Here is a 13,901-nt window from a genome sequence, read left to right on the forward strand (position 1 = left end):
TATGAATTGTCGTAAGATTGGCCTAAACGATTCACTCCCCTTGCTGTTCGATGAATTGTCACAATGTGGAGTTGGAATTGCATTCAACAATGTTGTTCATGCGATGCATTGTATCACCCCGCAATGGTTGCAGGGGTTCAATTAACTCTTCTCGAATATAATTTCTTATCACATAAACGATTCGATGTATGTGTAATGACCGAAAATATCCCCAAGACAACGTGCAGCTTAACGGTTATTCAAAGATAGACGAAGGTCTCCGATTGGCTGAAAGAGGCCTTCACAGGGATTGGTCGGCAGGCAGGCTTTTGAAGCGATTGGAGGAAAAGGTTTGAATGAGAATAGGCGGGAAACAGAGTGGAGCCCAGAGGCGACGGTTGGGATCCATTCGAGGGGAAGGACAGGGATTGGCTAAGGGAAATACAGTGAGGGAACATTCGAGAAAGGGGGACTGGAAAGTTAGAAAAGGGCAGAGCACAAGGGGAGGGGACGTTCGAGGGAAAGTACAGCTTCAAGAACCCCACGACCTCCTGTATACCGGGCGAGGTAGTTAACGTCTCGCCACCGCGGCGCAGTTACATCCTTGTTCGCGAGTCAATTGCTAGGAGGAGCGCGGGGCACTCACTCGGCGCAGGTGAAGGCGAGCTGGAAGTTGTGCCGCGGGTTCTGCGGACTCAGCTCGGAGAAGTCGAACGCCTCCGGGAAGTAGCTGTGCACGAGGGCGCAGAACGCCATGCCGTCGCACCAACTGGACGAGAAGTTCCTGACGCTCACGTTCTGTGGACGACGGCGACAGTTTGCAGTGGCACCATTGGAACCTCATTTGGCAGTAAAAAATATGATAATTGGTTTTTTACCCTTCTATCTGGCAACAAAACTGACACCTTTTTTTACAAGGAGTCATGTTTGCATAGACCACAATACCTGCAGCCATAATGCAAACAAAAAAACATAACTCTGATAATATATGCACTGTCCTTGAAGTTGATTGGTCCACTCTGATGGTGCATTGTCTTTGAGTTGTGCGCCTTTTGGCCTCATCTGATCCAACCCATGTGAGACTAGGCTCTAAGGAAAGATGTCTCAGGTGTGGATCAATCAACTTCAAGGACAGTGCATATATTATCATAGTTATGTTTTTTGTTTGCATTATGACTGCAGGTATTGTGGTCTATGCAAACATGACTCCTTGTAAAAAAGGTGTCAGTTTTGTTGCCAGATAGAAGGGTAAAAAACCAATTATTAGTTTGCAGTGGCTTTTTGACGCGATAACAACCGAGGCTGAACGCGGGGCTACCAGTGGCGCAGTAACTGCATCGTCAGCTCAGGGGGTGTGGCAATTGGTCAGGTAGGGCCCCAATATTTGATTTGTCTCGCACGGTCGCACTTAGGCTATTACATGTCACGGCCTCCTCTTAATCACATCGTGACACTCAGGGTCTCGAACATTTAATGCCATCGGGATTCTCCGTCTTTACGCAAAATTCACCCACTACAGCTCCGTATTACCTCTTTGCAATGTTACGTGACTGCTCTAATTAAGTAAAAATTCTACGTGGAACTAAATGAAAGGATTTTGGTGAAATCTACATTTAAACCGCGTTATCAATAAGTTTTAGTTCATTTACACTGTTGTTACAAACATATCTCGTGGTGGTTATATACTTGGATCTTTCGGTAAAGTCACGTAGAAGGGAAATAATAAAATAATAAAAACAATACATTATAAAATTCTCACGACGTTTCGGCCACAACACAAGCAGCCGTCCTCAGGTGAAGAACAGAGCTGTCGGAAAGACAGCATCCTATTGTTCTTCACCTGATGGCTGCTTGTGTTATGGCCGAAACGTCGTGAGAATTGTATTATGTTTTATTTTTATTATTTCCCTTCTACGTGACTTTACCGAAAGATCCAAGAATATGAATCCCTGCAGTCACGAAAGCTTTAAATCGAAATTTAAATTTCGTGGCGGTTGTCAAGGAGATCCCAACTCATAGCTTTGGCCAAGAGGGGGGTTTGCAAAGGCACGCCCCGGCCCCCACACTCGTGACGCTACTGGCCGGGTAACGCATCGAGGCTGGCGCAGAGAGAGAGAGAGACGGACGCCAGCGTGGAACAGAGCTACGGGCTACCCACCGCATAGTTCTCCGTGCGCGTCTTGCACCACTCGAGCGTCAGCTGCATCACGTTGCCGGGAGACATCACGCTGGCCGAGCGCTGGAGCGGTGTTCCCTGGCCGCCGGGCCCGAGTCTGTGTCGACGTCACAACGACGTCACAATGACGTCACAACGTCGTCACAACGACGATGACGGTGGCACGAGTTACCGAGCGAGGTACGGCGCCGTTTAAGCAACAAAGACACGCAACAGGTGTGTTCACAATCTGCTCCTTCCCTTGCCAACCGCTCGACTGCGGACTTCCACCTCCCAATGTTTCTTTTTCCCCCGGGCTCTTAACCCTTTCCTGTTCCGATGACGTACAAGCATACATACATACGTATACGTGTACGTCATCAGTTTTTCTTCCGAGTGCGGAAGGGAAACTCAAATAAAAGAACTTTATAAAATAACTTAATCAAATAAAATTAACTTTATCAGGGTCATGCGGGAGGGTCTGTGGCACAGTTTGATGCGAGCTATCGTAGAGTATGGTCGTGTCTCTACAGTTCTCTGCGGTGAGCACATTATCTTTTAAAATAACAGCGCTATGCCCTTCTAAATGAAGTTAACGCTGAGCTGCTTGTGCATTCCGAGATTCGGCGGTGAATGGGACCCACCCTACAACTTGCAGTCATCTCGAAACGGGAAAGGCTTAACATAACAAATAACCTCGCTCAATTCAAGAAACGTGTCAACTCTTTATCTATTGCATGTTATTATCGTGCTCTATGTTACTGGCCGTGTGAAGTTATTGGCCTGTGCTCAGCGAATATCAACAAAAACACGACAAATGCACGATCCCCCATAATGGCTTGTGTCTGTGTCACGTGACCACAATGCACGTGCAATGCTCTCTAAATAATAACACGGCCACACCTTCGGCTCATCGGAGCTGGTGGTCTAAACAAGGCTGAAAGCAATGCACGTGGCAATGTGATGGTCACATGACACGCACGCGAGGCATGCGGATTCGAGTAGTTGCACCTCTGCGTGTCTTTAGGGGCCGTCCGTAAATGACGTCACGCGATTTTGGACGATTTTTGACCCCCCTCCTCTCGTCACACATCGTCACAAAAATCTGACCACCCCCCCCCCCCTAGGTGCGTGACGTCATTTATGGACGGCCCTTTATTTCTATTTGTGTCCAGAGTTGCACGCATGCTTCAGCTGTGACGGGTTTTCTCAACGTGTGCAGAAAGTGTTTAATTTGGATTATCCAGGGCCGTTTCCAAAAAAAGGCAAATCACTCGTATTTCGTAAGTCCCTGTTGAATAGCTGAGGTGGTGGCAACTAATGAGCCCGCTTGCAATGACGGCATGGGACACTTGAGTGGTGGTGGTGGTGGAGAGGTCAGTACCAAATTTGGCTACTAACGTCCCACCAGGACCGGTACTGACTCCCAGTGCCAGGTAATTTTTGCGAAGTCCAATCAATCCTTGTGAATTTCACACCAAGTATAGGCACTAAAATATACACGGATAGAAATGAAATCCAAACCTTTGGGAGCATCCCAAGGCTTAGATTCTCATTGAAAATATATATTTGTTTCTGGGTTGGTCGCTGGTAGACTGCAGTAGGTGGCACGTGACTCGTAGGCATAGCCATAGCAAGAGATAGTACAGGATGTGGTGTGCCGGGCACATGCATGTTTTCTGAGTTGCTGATGAATTGGAGTAGATGCAACGTGACTTAGCCAACAGCCATAGCCAAGACAGAGATAATACTGGCTAATGGTGGTCTCTGACATGGATGGATCTGACTGACATTAAACCCTGGTTACATGTCCCTATCCACAGGGCTTCGTTTTATTCTTGCATCTTCGCACAGGGGCCACGCAACGTGAGAAGATGCAATTGAAAGGAAGGAAAACTCCTGTGAACAGAGGCATTAACCTGAACAAAACCAATTTTTACCACGGCACAAAACCAAATTTGAATTTTCAGAGCCTGAATTTAGTAAAATGACATGAAGCATTTTAACTTGTTTTAGTTTATTTTTAAACAGGCCCAATGCTGCTGATGAGATCCAAACCAGTGGGAACCCTTAGCAAGGGCAGCCATCGCAACTGCACCTGGCATCCTTCCTTCCAGGAGGGTCCTGCGCCCGGCAGCCGAGAGGACTCGCGTTCGTGCCGCCGCAGGACGATTGCTCCGGCTTCGTCGTTTGGTCGCCACGCTGATGACGCCATGAGTTCCAACCGCGCGAAGCACTTTGGGAAAAACAAAAGTCCGCGGGAACATTGACTCGGCGTGAAAACAAACGTGAGCGGCGCGGCGACTCGCGAACAAATGTACGCGGCGCGTTCCTCGGCATCGCCGGGTTCTTACCCGTCAACAGTCGCAGACTGCTTCGTGTGGCTTCCACTTGGCGACTCGCCTGGAAAAATGAACAAAGGTCACGGCAGCGTTAAACATGTTTTCCTGTCGCCTTCCAGCTTTACAGCCCGGAGCGGCTCAGCGCTGGAGCCGAGCGGCTCGCAATTCGAAAGGTGGCGGGTTCACATCCGGGTCGGGAAGAGTCGGCTCACACACTCGGCATCGATAAAACGAGCGCCTCCTTTGTGCAGAAGTCAATGGCGGTTGTCCCATAGGGTTATACTTGCACCCACCATAGCAATGTGGAATGTCCAGCTCTGGCTCAGGACTTTTAATTGCAGATGAGCGCAGCCTCAGTTCTCATTTGAGCTGAAAATCGCTTTGACTTGTTTGCTATTGGATGGTGTTTATAGGCTATTTGAAATGACTATTTTAATTGGTTTTGTGTTTTATCATGAATTTATAATGATTCTGCTCGATCAGTGTCATGGCATGAGATGAAGTATCCATTTGGAAGACTCGCAGAGCAGTGCGTCATCTTATGCTAGAGAAAGGCGCGATGAAGGAGCCATCACAGAACTACATCTCAAAAAACTTCCGATGTCCCTCTACTAAAGACACGCTAAGTAGCCCACTTTCCCGCGCACACTGTCGCAGACAGAAATGTTTTGTCACGTGACACTCAAATCGAATTCATGTCTTTCTACTTAAATGTAGCCACATTGAGCGATGAACCAATTTACGACGACGCTTTGTAAAGTCATTGATGAGCAAGCCAACAACATCAACTGGCTACGCTTGAGAAGCCGGTTTAATCGCGGGCGCCTGAGATCCGCCCAAACTGAACATCGGTGAGAAAGAGCTTTATAGCGCATTGGTTTCTGCCAATTTGAAAAATGATTCTGAATTCTATAAAATCAACTCTAAACTTTTTATTTTACCAGGTAAGGCCCACTGAGCTATGTAGCTCTTTTTCAGAAGCGACCTGCCCACAAATGATAGCTCACACGAAGTGGCTTATCACGTGGAAATCTATAGCAGCCAAATTATAGGAAAACACCAGAGAATCCGGAGAAAATTCACGCGACCACGGGAAGAGAGAGACATGCAAAATCTAAATATACAGGCGTCATGGTTGGGATCGAACCCGCGACCTCCTGAATACCAGACGAGGTAGTTAACATCTCGCCACAATTCAAACCGAGCATCTCAGCGGTTCTGGCACCTGGCCACCTTTTGTTTGAAGACCCTCTTAAGAGCTCTACTCAAACCGATGGGACTGAAGTTAATCAGTTGGGGTATTGACATCTTGTCAGTCTCGGCGTGAAAACCACGTTACAAACACACGGCGCCAGCGAAGGCACGCCTCTGTGGTGCGCCGTGTAGGACAAGTCCCGAGGGGTGCGCATTTAGGAATATCTTTGTTGCCCTTTTAAATCTCCAAACGAAAGGAGCACAGTTTATGTTTGCCGAGCGACAGCCACGGTTTCAGCGATGCCGGGTCCTTCCCGTAAAGGTGATTGTCAAGTGGGTTTGTGCTCATTCAAAATGTATTCTGCACGGTACCCACGCCACAGCCTGCGCCCACCTGCAAGACCCCGAGGGTTGAGAACCACCTGTTTAGATTTCCTTGATGGAGGTGACCATGTCGTTCCCCAATATGCCGTGCGCGGTAACCCCAACACTGCTGCTACCTCTTAGGCTTCTTGTTCGGGCCTGCCCAAGGCTTCGGGGCGTTTCGTGCACGGCGCTAAGGCAGGGACGGCGATGGAGGGGGCCGATGTCGGCCATCGGACTCCCCAGGTGAGTGCCGACACCGCCGCGCCAGGCCAGTGCGCTGGCCGACCGCGCCAGTCCAGAGAGAGGGGTTCCCACGGAGCTTGCCAAGTGGGCGAGCGAGAGCTTGTCTCCTCGGTCGCGTCGCTCTTCCGTTGCTCGCTTGTCGGTCGCTGGGGACCGCGTGGCTGATGGGACAACACGACGAGTCTTAACATTTCTTGGCACCCGGTTGTTTGATCTCGTGAGGGAAACCAGTGACGAGTTTTCTTGTATTTGAATCAACGATTGTGGGCGGATGAAATTATTTAACACGATGACTGCCCACGAACGACGAAAACGTGACCGACTATGACGAGACGCTATGAATAAGTGTGACTAAAGATGCAAACTAAGATAATTTACTTAATTTATGAGAGACAGCAGTGCGCTGAGGAAGATGTAAAAAAAAATGTTGGTGTTCAGCTATATTTGGGCGACGTGAAAAATAAAGGGCGCGCAGAATTTCACGCCCCTCACGCCAACATTTAATAACGAATACCGGACTGAATGTTTGACTGCCGTCGTCGGCTGAGATAACGACCGAATGAATCCAAGGCCTGAGTCTCGTTTACATTTTCAAAGGTTTTCCTTAATTAGACGAAGGCGATGACTAAAAAAAAGTCCATTAACAGCGGTCCATGCGGCGATAATAAGCCTGAAATTAAGCGTGGTTTGTCGCCTCAAAATGGCGCGAGTTGCGTGGCATTTTCATGAAATGTCAGCAGCGTCAAAAGTAAAGATTTTATTTTATAATTATTATTCACATCGCTGAGCACAGGCCCCATGTACGGTAGCAAAACGGCAAGAAGCCAGCGGCAATCAGCACTATCAACGCAGTCGCTGCTCGCAGTTAACACATCCCTTGAATTGAGTAAGGTTGTAAGAAATATTGACTGTGTAATAGATAAAGAGTTGGTACGCTTCACTGATTGAACCGGGGATAAAAAATAATAGTCTGCAGCGGAAATGTAATAATGGGGAGCTTTGTTATTTCTCCTCCCAATTTAAACGCTTTAATTTCGGAATTGGATTTGTCAGTGAATAATTGTACGGAACAATGAATAAAACATTAACCAACAGTCACGAAAGCCTTTTTGCAGACCTTGTTTTCAGATTCACTTTTAAATAATTCACAGCCCTGCTTGGGAACATTTTTTTATGTTACCAGGTAAGGACCACTGAACTACGTAGCTCTTTTTCAGAAGTGACCTTGCCACAAATGATAGCTCAACGAAGTGGCTTATGTCGAAATTAACATCAGCAAAATACTCCCAACGCACGGTGATTGTAAATGTGGAGGGGAAAAAACGGAGGACCCGGAGAAAAAATCCACGCAAATCCACGGGGAGAGAGAAGGAGAGAGATGCGCAGCACCCAAATCTACAGGCGTAAGGGTCGGGATGGAACCCACAACCTCTTGTATACCAGGCAAGGTAATTAACATCTCACCACCATAACTTCACCAACAAAATAAGCACGCGCACTCTTCCGTGACCCTCCTCAGCGTGGCCCTGGCGTTCGGTGAACTCACCTCGCGATTCCCGGCCCACGTCCCGCATGGCGGCACGGATCCTCCTGCGCTCGTTCACGTCGCCGGTTCGATGGAGCTGCGTCGGGGCGGTGGCGGGGCGGTAGAGCACGGAAAGAATAAACGTCGCGAGTGGCGAAGCAGCGTGACTCGTACGTTGGATCAGGCGTCTGTAGCCTGCGGCTCCGCAACTTTCTTTGGCTAAATCCGAGCTCTGATAATTACAATATTGGTGAGGCGGCAATGCGACGGACATTACTCTCATAATGCGGAGCGGGTGGGAAAATGCAACCCTCTACTGTGTAGATCCAGAGGTCAACCTGAAGGGACCTCAGAGGTAGCTCTGTGATATCCACTTCCACGGACCATTGTCTAACACGAAAGGTCGCGCTGCTCTGCAAGAGACCAAAATCGACCCTTCATCTCGTGACAAGACGCCGATAGCACATTCGGAGATAAAATTGTGGACAATTTACAAAAATAGACCTTTTTTAATTTTTTAAAGAGCCACAGTATGTTAAATCTCTGTTCCAGTCAACGGCAAACACACACGCACGGATCACGTGAGAACATTCCTCTGCCGGCTTTGCTACCCACCAGGTCCCAGAGCGCCTCCTTGTCTCTGCGCTTGTCTCCGCCATCTCCCTGGGGCTCTGCGTCATTCCCCCACATGTCCAGTCGAGCCGATCGTTCAGCCTCGACGGTTATGCTCCTGCTGCTGTGGCTGCTACTGCTGCTGCTGCTGCTTTCATGATGTGACTCCACCACGGTCCAATGTCCACCAGTCAACGCGTCCTTCTCCGTCCTTTTCTCTCGCTCCTCAGAGCTGTGTCCACCCTTGAACCAATCCTCCTGCGCAACGCGAAATTGAAGCTTTTCCTCCGACTCCTCAGCCACGTGTTCAACTCTCCCCCATTGCTTCTCTGTGAAGGGAATTTTGATCCTTTCCTCCGTCTCCTCGGCATCACGTCCACCTTTCAACCGTTCCTTCTCCGCAAAGGCAACCCCGAGCCGTTCTGCCAGCTCCCCCGCCCCGCGTCCACCACTCAACCGGTCCTTCTCCGCAGGCGGACTTTCGAGACCTTCCTCGACTGTCTCACGAGACGGCCGCCCGTCAGCCGGAGGGGTCGCGCTCGCGAGCACCTCGTCGCGACCCCTCGTCGCTGTAGATGGCGCCGTCAGCTCGGATTGCCGTCGACCCGGGGATGCTTCCTCGTCGTCCCCCTCCTCACCCCGGTACTGCGGGCCGCACAAGGGTGGCTCGCCAGCGTCCACGGAGCTTGCCTGAGCGAGCTCCGTTCTGTCTGCGTGTTGCCGTTTTGCTTCTGGGGCGGTGGGATCTGGCAACGGGGAGAGGAGATGCTCCGCCGGCGGTGACCTTTCGTGACCTTTCGTAAGAGGGAATTCATTAGGCGTAGCCGTGTCTGTCAGCGGGAATTTGCCCCCTTGGCTTTCTCCGACGGTGATAGTACGCTCGCCTGAAGGCGTACGCGTGCGCGCCTCCTCGCCCTCCGAGGGTTCGGCATCATTCGCCAGCTCCGCCGGCTTTGAATGTTGGAAATCGTCGCGGTGCGTCGGCGACGGCGGACCCGCGTCGTGGCCGTCGCTCGGCGCCCGTCGCTCTTCGCTGTTCGCCGCGACTTCGTGACAGCGACTTTCGCTGCTGGCCGAAGGCCACGTGCTGTCGCCGTGGGCCAGCCCAGCGTCATTGGGAATGGGCGCGGATGGCGAATCGGGAGGAAGCTTTCCACCGATTGCATATTTTCCGTCCGGGGAAAGCGCAACAGGCCGCGTCTCGGAGGAGTTCTGCACCGCGGTGAGAGCGGGTCTGCCGGCGCTCTCGGCTGACCGCTCCTCCGCCGTTGGCTGCCCCTCAAGACTCCTGCAGAGACGCTCAAATTGGGCAACGAAATCTCGGCAGTCTTGTTCCTGGGGGGTCTGGAAATTGTGCGCACAGGTGCTGACCGTTTGCGCTCCGAACATCGTGGTAACGGCGCTGGTGGCATGACAGGAACTTAGTGTTATCCTGGCAGCGGATCTGGAATGATTAAGGCTTGGAACGTGGTCCGTTTTGTTGTCCCTTGATAGAGCCGTCCCCGAAAAAGGCATTGGAGGATGATATTGGTGCCCGATGTGAGATATTTCTGATGAAAAATAGATGCTGCTGCTGCTACCGCTGCTGTTGTTGTTGCGGTTGTCGTTAAACGTGTCCGATTTCGCGAAAATAGTGGCTTCTCTTGCAGCTTCCGCACAACAGGCGGCGCTTTTTGCCACGTCGCGCTCTGGCACACCGGCGTCGCTCTCGTCGCCAGTCCCAACACCGTCACCCGGCGTACCCGCGGTGTCGCCCGCGTGGCCCGGCAGGCGCAGCGAGCTGACGGCTGCCTCTGCGCCATCGGCCGACCACCCGTCATCCTCCCACACGCGTGCCGGGGCGGTCTCCGCGTGGCCCACGCGATCTCCCTGCCCGACCGCAACTCCTCCTGCCCGCACGCGACCGCCGCCGTCTCTTGCGGCAGCGTTGCACCGCGCCGCAGCTGCCACCGCCGTGTGTCCATCCTCTTCCCGTCGCTCGGCGGCGTCATCGTCGTCGTCGTCGCCACCACTACCGCCGTCGTCCTTCTTGCCCGCGATGCCGCCGTGCCGCTCACCGTCTCTCCGGCCTCCGCTCCGGCTGAGCGATGCGGCGCTGGCGGGGAGCGGCTCCACGTCGCGACGCGCTGCCTGAGGCGTCCCGGTGACGATGGCGGCGGCTCCGGCGACGCTCGTGCCGGCGCCGCTGCCGCTGCGCAGGAAGAGCGTCACGGACTCGGAGCTGCAGCGCGCGCCGGGCTGGACCCGTGGCGCGCCGTGTGCGGAACGCAGAGTGATCTTCTTCTGCACCGTGTAGCTGGTGCCGGGAGATGGAGGCGATGGAGCTTGGAGGTCGGAGCTCACGGCCACCGGTGCCGCTGGTGCCGCTGCTGTCGACGGTGCTGCCACTGATGCTGATGCCACTGCCGCAACCGGCTTTGCCTGTGTCTCGTTGTGTCCATCTGTTGCAGAGAGAGGGGTCATAGGTGACGGAGGTTGGAGAGGAACACATTTATAAAAATTGTACGTCATCCATTGGAAAGGCCAAAAGGCTGAATGACTAAAAATATTTTTTTAATTATCACGTGGAGGCACACATATGCTATTACCCACATTGCTCCACGGCAATGCATAATGGACATCTGTGGAAAAAAGCTTTTTAGCTCATCGGATTCCTCCACTCTAAATAACGATTCCGACAACGGGTCCATGCACAGTCAGCAAAGTAGTGCGGAAGGATGTCCCGCCCGCCGGAGTTACGTGCGAGGCGCAGCTAACCCAGTGGCGACGGCCGACGCAATCGCTCAGCGGCGAGCTCGCAAGTATTCGAACCTTCCAGTGGGAGGTGGTGACAGACGACTTCTGATGAGTCCCCCCGAGGGTCCGGCTTGGGCGATATAGATATTTTTTTCTCGGAAAAACAGCCTCTCCCCCCCTCTCCCCCCGTAAGTAAAACCTCACGGCGAAAGGCAACGCAACGCAGAGGCTCACGTGGCGTGATGGGGGAGGAAAGTCTGCGAGCAATCTGCGGAGCCCTGAAAGGGCCCCCCCTGCTAAGCTTGCCGTGCACCCAGCGGCATCGCCGCGCAATGCTTGGCCGCCCTCGTTCGCCAATCAAAGCCACGCGAGATCGACGATTCGAGGCAAGGGCGGGTGGGGGGCCTCCTCGGATGTTTGGCCTACTCTTCCCCCTCCCCCCCACCCCCGGTGGGCAGATATTTCGGAAGAGGTGGGAGAGTGCCCACAATTTAACCCCACAAAACATCAGATGTGACCTGGGTGGACAGAACTGAGGTTGAAGGGGAGGGTGGGGGGAGTTCTAGAAACTTGCGCCAGCGTTTCACCGGCCGCGCCAGGCAAACGACCAGAGCCGCCATCTAGATCGCAAGTCCAGTGTTCTGACGACGACACACACGGCAGCATCCCGCATTCAAAGTACCATAAAATACATAATGAGGTTTTTTGGGTTAGATCACGTAAATATATATAAATGTGTCATTAAACCCGCCACCACCCGAAATAGCCAACTAGTAATCTGGCTGTTGCCTGATGAAGCTGGTTGTAATTACTGGCGAAGCGTCGTACTCAGATTGTAAATGTCGTGGCTTGGCTCTCCAACACAGCGGTGTGCTGTACTAGTACACTACACTATACACTACACTATACACTACTATACTACTACACTACTATACACTACACTATACACTACACTACACACTACACTATACACTACTGTACTACTACACTACTATACACTACACTATACACTACTATACTACTACACTACTATACACTACACTATACACTACTATACTACTACACTACTATACACTACACTACACACAAGTGCTGTACTAGTGACGAATTGGCACGTTCTGTTGACGTGACAACCCTTACTAGTTGGCTGTGTCGGGTGGTGGCGGGTTAAACGACACATTTATAGATGTACGCGATCTAACCCAACAAAACCTCCATTTTATATGATATTGGTCACGAAAGCCTACGTGTTAATACCATAAATATACATTGTTTGCATTCCAGTTTGATTTTCATGACAGGAGTGTCAATGCAGTATACCCATGGGGATTGTCTCTTTAGCTGTGGTCGGTTCATTGACGTTTGTTTACTCGCAAAGTGCCATAAATGCACCCGAGCTCGTCGGATCTCGGAAGCTGAGCAGGCTTGAGGCTGGTTATTACTTGGATGGGCAAACACCAGGGCTTTCCAGGTGTTGTGAGGCTTTGACTGTCGAGGTAAACAGCAGATGGCAGTGTTGAGCATCATCCCCTTGGGTATTCGTATATGTATTGCATGTTGAACTTATTTCGCACCGTATGTCCCCGACCGTGCTAATCGGAGGTGCGGGACAAACTAATCACACAAAAAATACAAAAAATAAACACCCGTTAGTAGAATTGGCCAAACATCCCAATGTAGCAGGGCCCTCTTGAACAAAAAAAAAGTCTAAATGAAACTTTCCTCGGCAAATTAATTGGCATTACTGTACGAGTATTGTCAATGCCACGGGTAAATATAGCTTATAGCAAGCCACAAGTTATTGTGGTGAAACATCAGTGTTTCACAGAGCGATGGGGAAAAAGCATAGATGCGGGAAAGGTTGTTATTAAATCGCGAGACATCGCCAACTGGTAATTGGCAGAGAGGTAAGAAGATAAATATACGCGCATCCAACATTATTTTGTGTTCGTTACGCGTGTCGGTGGCAATTTGAGTCGCGCTGAAGGGGAAGAAAAACAGCCGGTGAAACTCGCCAATGATTTAATTTGCCAATTACATTTAAACATTTTCTCGCACTGTCAGCACACGCGGGTGGGGAGGGGGTGGAGATGCTGCCCGGCTCAGCGCGGCATTGCTTGCTTTGCCGTACTGCCGGCCGACTCGCCTCCACTACAGGGGGAGCTCTGGTGGGTACTTTGGCCTACTCTTCCAACGCTGGCCAGATGGGTCGGGCGGGATGTACGTGTGTACGTTGAGCTTCTTTCGGCACCGCACGCAGCCAACCGTGCTAATCAGAGGTGCGGGGGAAGGACAAGAAACTGAAGACAAACGGTAGTTCTAAGGGAATTAAATATAGGATGGGAGGACCCACACTTTACCCCACCACTCACGACCCCCACCACTCACGACCTGCAGAAGGGGGGTGGGGTGGAGGTGGCATTGAAGAAACTAGCCATTTGTTTCAACTGCCATTTAATTCAATTGCAAGATCAGTGTGTATGTTGTATGTTGAACTTCTTTCGCACCGTATGTCGCCAACCATGCTAATTGGAGGTGCGGGGGGAAGGACAAAAAATGAAACACAAAAACCAGTTCTGAATAAATGAGTTTAAAATCTAGATTTAAAAGTGCATAGCTCCAGCGGCTTCCTAAGATCGGACAGAAGAGCGTTCCAGACGGCCGCAGAAGCGCATCTTAAAGCACGAGCGATGCGGTTAACCATCTTTGTTCGATGGCCAGCAGCCAAAAGCCGCTGCTTCGAGGAGGA

At 51.2% G+C, this 13,901-nt stretch overlaps 1 protein-coding gene across 1 annotated transcript in view; it reads right to left on the reverse strand.

Moving 5' to 3' along the window:
* LOC133348865 (smoothelin-like) overlaps positions 1 to 13,901 on the reverse strand; it is a 60,924-nt gene that overhangs the window by 5,979 nt on the left and 41,044 nt on the right. The window contains exons 4-10 of the mRNA XM_061561928.1: positions 8,420 to 10,857; positions 7,826 to 7,901; positions 6,171 to 6,440; positions 4,489 to 4,537; positions 4,233 to 4,370; positions 2,138 to 2,252; positions 626 to 777 (exon numbers count right to left, since the gene is read on the reverse strand). Coding sequence (XP_061417912.1) covers positions 626 to 777; positions 2,138 to 2,252; positions 4,233 to 4,370; positions 4,489 to 4,537; positions 6,171 to 6,440; positions 7,826 to 7,901; positions 8,420 to 10,857 — 3,238 coding nt within the window. The remainder of the gene's footprint in view (positions 1 to 625; positions 778 to 2,137; positions 2,253 to 4,232; positions 4,371 to 4,488; positions 4,538 to 6,170; positions 6,441 to 7,825; positions 7,902 to 8,419; positions 10,858 to 13,901) is intronic.

This window comes from Lethenteron reissneri, chromosome 28 (assembly GCF_015708825.2).
Source record: "Lethenteron reissneri isolate LAM-NWPU_2019-01 chromosome 28, ASM1570882v1, whole genome shotgun sequence".
Taxonomy (NCBI): Eukaryota; Metazoa; Chordata; class Hyperoartia; order Petromyzontiformes; family Petromyzontidae; genus Lethenteron; species Lethenteron reissneri.